At 42.5% G+C, this 6547-nt stretch overlaps 2 protein-coding genes across 2 annotated transcripts in view; one reads left to right on the top strand and one right to left on the bottom strand. All coding sequences in view use genetic code 11, as the record gives it.

The window, feature by feature from the left end:
- Window positions 1-199, top strand: part of EGR_04313 (hypothetical protein) — a gene marked incomplete at both ends in the record, with an annotated part of 6029 nt that extends 5830 nt beyond the window's left edge. The window contains one exon of the mRNA XM_024493562.1: window positions 37-199. Coding sequence (XP_024352070.1) covers window positions 37-199 — 163 coding nt within the window. The remainder of the gene's footprint in view (window positions 1-36) is intronic.
- A 5220-nt stretch (window positions 200-5419) lies between these two features.
- Window positions 5420-6547, bottom strand: part of EGR_04314 (Asparagine-linked glycosylation protein) — a gene marked incomplete at both ends in the record, with an annotated part of 3953 nt that continues 2825 nt past the window's right edge. The window contains 2 exons of the mRNA XM_024493563.1: window positions 5420-5730; window positions 5810-6068. Of these exons, the coding sequence (XP_024352071.1) occupies window positions 5420-5730; window positions 5810-6068 (570 nt within the window). The remainder of the gene's footprint in view (window positions 5731-5809; window positions 6069-6547) is intronic.

Consider the following 6547-nt stretch of genomic DNA (forward strand, 5'->3'; position numbering starts at 1 on the left):
CTGAAGTATTTGTTAAGGAAAATTACTTTATTTTAGATCCCCTCTGGGGGTGGTCCTCACCGCCTTCATTGTATTTTGGAGCGCAATGTCCTCTAGCAAGCTCTTTGTGCGCGCCCTGAGTCTGGAGAAGCAGCGCTTTCTCGTGGGCTATCCGTGTGCTTTGGTCTACGCGGTCTTCGCTCTTTTGACTGTCTTTTAAAGCGCCATCACTTAAATGTATACCTCGACCTCCCATTTAAAAGCTGTCCCTACCTACTGCCTTGAATTCACATTCAATTGTGTTAACCCGGCTTGGTTACTGAGGCCTTTCAATAGATACCTGTTTTATTTGCGATTAGGATGTGACGGATTTGAAGATCCAATCCGAGTGAAAGCAACTTATAAAGCTTGGAGGTAACTTTGTTGTAAGTACATTGATGGGGTGTGAGGCTGGTAACACAGGTGTTTTTTACAAGTTCGATAGCCGAGTCGCGATATGGGGAGGTGTCGGTGGATTTGAGGATAGCTTCACGCTGGATAACTTCGCAATGTTCGTTGTCCCCATTGCGGCCGTGGCACAGTCGATGGTGTGAAGGAGAATCTCTCGCCGCTACGTTAGATAGTACGAACGTTCCACCATTCTGGAGTGTCGCACCTCTACTTACTGTCGAGGGTGTTTTATTCGGGGCTCCGCCGCATCCACCGGAATGCGCCGTCTAGTTTTAATCGGGATGAAGCGTCTAATGATTCCAAAACTTCCACTTGATTAGTGCTTAGCTTACAAAACCGCTGCTTGATTTCCAGCGGTTATGATGACTAGATTTGACTATTGGAAGAATTCCCTTCGTAGTTGCGCATTCGTTCCTTATTTACCCGTTAAAATAAGGTCTAATCAACAGGCTTACTTTATGGCACACAGCTTCTCGATTATTTGAGTCTCTGTAATTTTTAAAAAGTGAAGAGGAATCTTTAAATGAAATAATTTATAAAGTCTGAATTTTCCAGCAATGAACTAAATGGACTTTATTGTAGCAATATTTTGCTAGCAGTGCAAAATATGGGTAAAAACTGTTTACCTTTGATTAGCTTTTGGGCCGGAAAAGAATTTCAGTCACGGAAGCACTAATGCAGCGCCCCGAGACTTCCATATACAGTAGGGCTTGGTGCTACTGACATGATCCGGAGGCCAGTCTACGCGGCGAAGGTACAATGACGGAGACTCATAGTAGCTATTTCACCAGAAACTAAAAGTTATACAAACGAGAATCGTATTACATGGTTCCCGTACCCTTTTCAGCTTCGTCAACCTCCTGTATTAGCTGTCGCAACGTAATCGGTGCCGTAAGGAAACATCCGCGAGCCACCCGTGCCAGTCATTGAATTTCCATGTAGTTGAAAAGGTACTTGATTGAAACGTCATTGATCCCTCTTAGCAATTTTACTGGATCTGGAGTTTCGTCCCATACGGTAACTGGGTTCGGGGGCGGGGGAAAATGCTAGCCTTCACGCGTGTCCATTGTTGGTCGTGGGAACACTAAACCAATAACAGGGTCATATAACAAAGGTCGGGGTTAAGAATAGTTCCTTGAAAGTAAGGCTTCACTTCTATTTCTCCTTGCCACTTTGCTCTCATTTCATTGCTGCTTAGCCATATCCATCTGGGTTCTATCCAGTTAGAAAAGAAGCAAATGAGGTATCGACATGCATCTACCGCTAACAGCTCTGCAACGAACATTTTAGACAGTTCATAGCTAGTGTCCCTTTAGTTGTTAATAGCTTTTCTGGAGAACACGAGACTGGATTGGTTGCTAATGTTAGGTATCAATTTCAAGCTTCCTGCAATGTGTCATCAGCAATTCTCTCACCCATTGCATATGCACTTCTTCTGTTCCACTAAGGCTTACCACTCAGCAGTAGAAACCAGGATAGATGTCCTTTAAGATAGGATTCGCTTTCCGCTGCTACCAATATCGCGAGGAAAGAAGATAATACTCGGGCAGAGTATATAGACACATTGCTCATACAGTAGGGCTTGAAGCTACTTGCATGGACTGCAAGAGCGCACTCGGCGAAGGTGCAATGGCGGAGACCCAAAGTGGGCCATTTGCCAAAACTGAGAGTTAAGCAACCAACTTATAATAGTAATATATTTTCGTCTTAGCAAATGGAGACAGTTCAAATTTTAATCTTGAAGTTCGACCATTTTATTGCCGTATTGTATCGGAATCACCTCTGAAGGCTAACTAGGGCATACAAATTGGAACTTGGTTTTATTATTAAAACATGGAAGAGGCGTAAAACTGACACCATTGGTGATATTAAGCAAGTGCAGTTTTCCAAACCAAAATGTTGGAAGCCACTTTTTCCATTATTTTCTAAGCAAATACTAGTAAAAATTCTTCAGCTGTGAGACTTCCCAGCAGATGCCTCCATTTTTACGCGCTCTCAAGGGGGCAAAATGCCGAATATCTATACGTTAGGAGTGGTATCGTCAACGCAACCGCCAATAGTGGGCCTTCGTTATCTCTAGGGTCATTGGGGGGCATCTGTATTATGCGTGAACAGAGGAGATTGGAAATTTTGTTGCATAGTTGGCATGAGCAGGGCTCCATGCCATTGGGGCGGAACTTGGTCCACGGAAGATAAATGTAAGTCGGATACGTGAAATTCACTGCTGGCATTTATAAAGATATGAACAATCTAAATCGGCAGCTCACAAAGAAGTCGACTTATGAGCACAAGATTAACGCACTTGCTGCAAACAATAAAATCTGGTGCAATTTATGAAGGCAACAGACAGAAGTTCTACTTGGTTAAACTCATGAGAGGAATAGGCTGTCGTGCAGGCCACAAATTAAGTTTCTGCTGATAACTGCCAAGATATGGTCAAATCAGACTGCCAAATCTTTTCCATGGATCGTTCCAATTTTACTAAGCTTTCGGGAAGTTTTCTTTATCAGAAGGGATTTGAATGGGTGAAAGATTTGTTGACACCTACGCTGCGCAGTTTCCAGCTGTATTAGCTATCCAAATACTTCGTCAACTAGTCCATTTTCGTGATTGAATCAAACCAAATCATTCCACTGGGTGAAAATTGTCACTTCTCGCTTACTTTATACTCAGCTCATGAAAGGAGCAAATCAAACTGAGGAAAACAATAGCTCTTTCTTTGAGCATAATTGTAAATTAAGAAGCCACTTTTGGGGATCCATTTCTGTGCGAATGATGAGCCCCTCCTAAAGTTCATATATACTGAATGTGTCTGAAAAGCCAATCATTCAAAAGTTGTGGTAGCGACAGTGGACCAACGAAAGACGTTGCATCAATGAATTAGCATGGCACCAATTGGGTGACCGAATTTATGAAAACTGAAGACAAAATTATGCAAATCATTTTTGATTAGAATTGCTTACCTACTGTAGTGAGCACTTCACGCACTAATTTAATGCAAATGACACCTAACAAACACACGCCTCATTTAATGAGGCAGTGGACGCAAATCGGATGTTAATTCGGATGTAATTAAGCAAAAGGGCGTCATCCTCTCCTTCCCTGTTGACAACTGAGGCGCGGTCAAATAGCATAGGGTGGGAGCTTATCTTTTTTATGGATATTTCTTCCGATTCTACCACCCAAACGGGAGAATTGCATTGGCCGCCGATGATCCGTTTCTGCTAGTCAGATGTTTTAAAGGTCAAATCCCATGCACTGGATTTCGTCTACTTTGTCGTGGTGGTCATCCATCCGGAAAATATTAGCCAGGAACCGGAAGAATAATCAGGCTGGTTGGGCTGACTGTTGTCGATTTAGTTGAATTTATTTAACCATTCAAATAAAACATTGCAGACGTCGGTAAAAACAACTTCCAAAAAAAATTGCTTGTACAAACTTCCTCCTGTGAATTGCATCTCAAATTCATACTCAGAAGTCCATTCAGCCGCCCAGCGAATTTTTCTGCGAAGATTTCCGTCAAAGAGTTTATGATATTTAGACTACCGACCGCCCCAAACCTTACCACAGATTTGCAAAATATGACCTGTAGCTCATTGTAGCTTTTATATCGTTGGATTAGAGACCCTTAAACTATCGCATCGCGGGATTGGATGCGTTGGCCTCGTCAATGTCAATCGCGCATCCAGTTCTTCAATGTCTTCATTTGTCTGTGTTGCCACATCGTTTCTGCAGCGCAAAATACGTTTAAACTAACCACAATTTTTCAAAAACATGATTAATTTAACCCTATTAGTTTACATACAAAGTGAATGCATTTCATTGCATTCAATAGGTAGTGCCCTCTTCGTTCAAATGTGACCACAAAAAAACAGCTAATAGAGCAGTCAAATTCCTAAGCTGCCACTCATTCATAAACGCATTACAGCTTTATTTTTGTATTTAGGATTTGTAACATTCGCAACGATTACATGATATACCAATGGACACCATACCTCCATATGCGGTGATAGTTCAAGCCTCACTGATATTCACGCATTTTTTTAAAGAGGTGAAGGTGTTACCTATGAAGTGATTTATCCTCATTTTAAAAAAGTACTAGAAAGCAGTTTGAAATATCCATGTTTTGGAAAAACTCCATGAAAAAGGAAGCGCTTTGAAAGACGGTCACAATCCAAACCATGAGATTGAAAAATGACTATTTGAAGAATCGCCAGAGAAATTCGACAAAGCAATTTGTACCATATTTGTACGCAGCTCCTGTAATAACCTTGACATTCATAAATGCACATTTGGGTGCTAGCCTGCGATACGATTGGTGCACTAACAACTAATCAATACTGAACGTCAATACTACTGGCGTCCGATTGGTGCCTGTAAGACAGTAACCGACCAGTATCGTGGTCGTTATTCAATCTTACAGCTATTGAAGATTTAATAGGTCGCAACCGATGAAACAGACAGATAGGTATTAGGCTGTCAGTACGTGCATTTCTAATGACCACTATTTCTACCTAAGCAAAAATATTCACACAAACTGTGGGCGTTCTGATGACAAAAAGCCCGAAAATAATGCCATATTTCTTTACTGATTGACAAATAATGGCCTACCCATTGCACACACTTTCCGTCTACTAATAAGTGCATTCTGCCTCAAGTACAACACCTATTCTCACGCCTCTGAGGTTAAGAACTCCGAACGGGTATATGATGGAATGACCTACGTAGTGCGCCCGCAAAAAGAAACCTATTTTTCCTACTTACTATAGGGGGAAAATCTGCGGTACACCAAAACATTAATTCATGGGAGGACCACCGCAACATGGCTACCGTGGAAAGTTCTCCAAAACATCATTTGTCATCCTAAATTTATTGATTTTCAAGGTTTGACGATTAGGTTACCGGAAGTGCTAGCGTCACATCATTTATTTCGTTTGTAGTAAGGGAAGCCGAATTTAAAATCAAAACAATAGGAATGGAGGAGAATCATTCACACACCTAGTTTCTCGACATAATTGAGCCACCCCTTGCAAAAGACTTCCTCCGAGAAGCGTGTTTGTGCGCGTTGCCTTGCGGCAGTCCGAAGAGGTTCCAATTGGTTGGGCGTGGCTTCGACAAGGACGTAACGAAAGACCTCGGCGTACTCTTCAGGCCGCACAGCCAGATAGCCCACAGGGGTCGGATTCACCATGCCCGGGTCAACTCCTGGTTGCGCCAACGCAGGACCGATTATGTCCATCAAGGGTCCACCGGATCTATGTGCGACCGTCACTAAGCCAGCTGCCATACCCTCCACAACCCCTGATAATGAAAGCCAATACAAAGTGTACTTAAACTTGCGTGAGTAGCAAGACTACAACAAGGTCTTGTAGACGCCTACCAATGCCGAAGTGCTCGTCAACCATAGTATGGAGATTGATGGTGGCTTCTGCAAGGTATTGGTTCACTCTCGAGGCGGGCGGGTTTACCTCAAAGACCACTTGCCGATCTGAGAACCCCATCTGTCTTGCTGCTTCCCGTAGACGTTGCACTCGCTTATAATCACCGGTGTGGCGGCAACCGCCAATTAATATGAGGCGGTACGGACTTTTGTCTCCTGATATGCACTTCAAGAAGATCTCAAACGCTTTCAACTGAAGCTGCAAGTAGAAAAAATCTGAGACATCAAAATGGCTTTATTTTATGCAAGTTCATGGTGCTTGTCCAGCAAATTTAAAATACAATATGCAAGATGCGATCCGTTTTTTTACCATTTACCAGCCTGCTTTTAAGGATTTCTCATAGTACACAAACGTGGTAGAAAGTTCCATACTTGGAGTTCCTACATGAAGCCTTCATGAAAGGAGTAGTTCTCAAGTTAAGAAAGTAGTTTTTTAATTCATAAGGGAACACATTTTAAAAGCGCGAAAACTCGACCAGCCTCTCAATGTATTCCCTCGTTACATATATATTAGTCATCCCAGAAGACATATAAGGCTTTGGATGCCTCGGCATGGGAAGATTTTCCAATACCACTTACCAATCTTAGGTTAACCTACCCGGCCCAGTACATAGCGCGCGCCAAATTTTCAAAGTCGCAAATGCTTGTATACGTGAATGATGGCACTCACCACACTCA

This window comes from Echinococcus granulosus (genome assembly GCF_000524195.1).
Source record: "Echinococcus granulosus chromosome Unknown EG_S00026, whole genome shotgun sequence".
Classification (NCBI taxonomy): Eukaryota; Metazoa; Platyhelminthes; class Cestoda; order Cyclophyllidea; family Taeniidae; genus Echinococcus; species Echinococcus granulosus.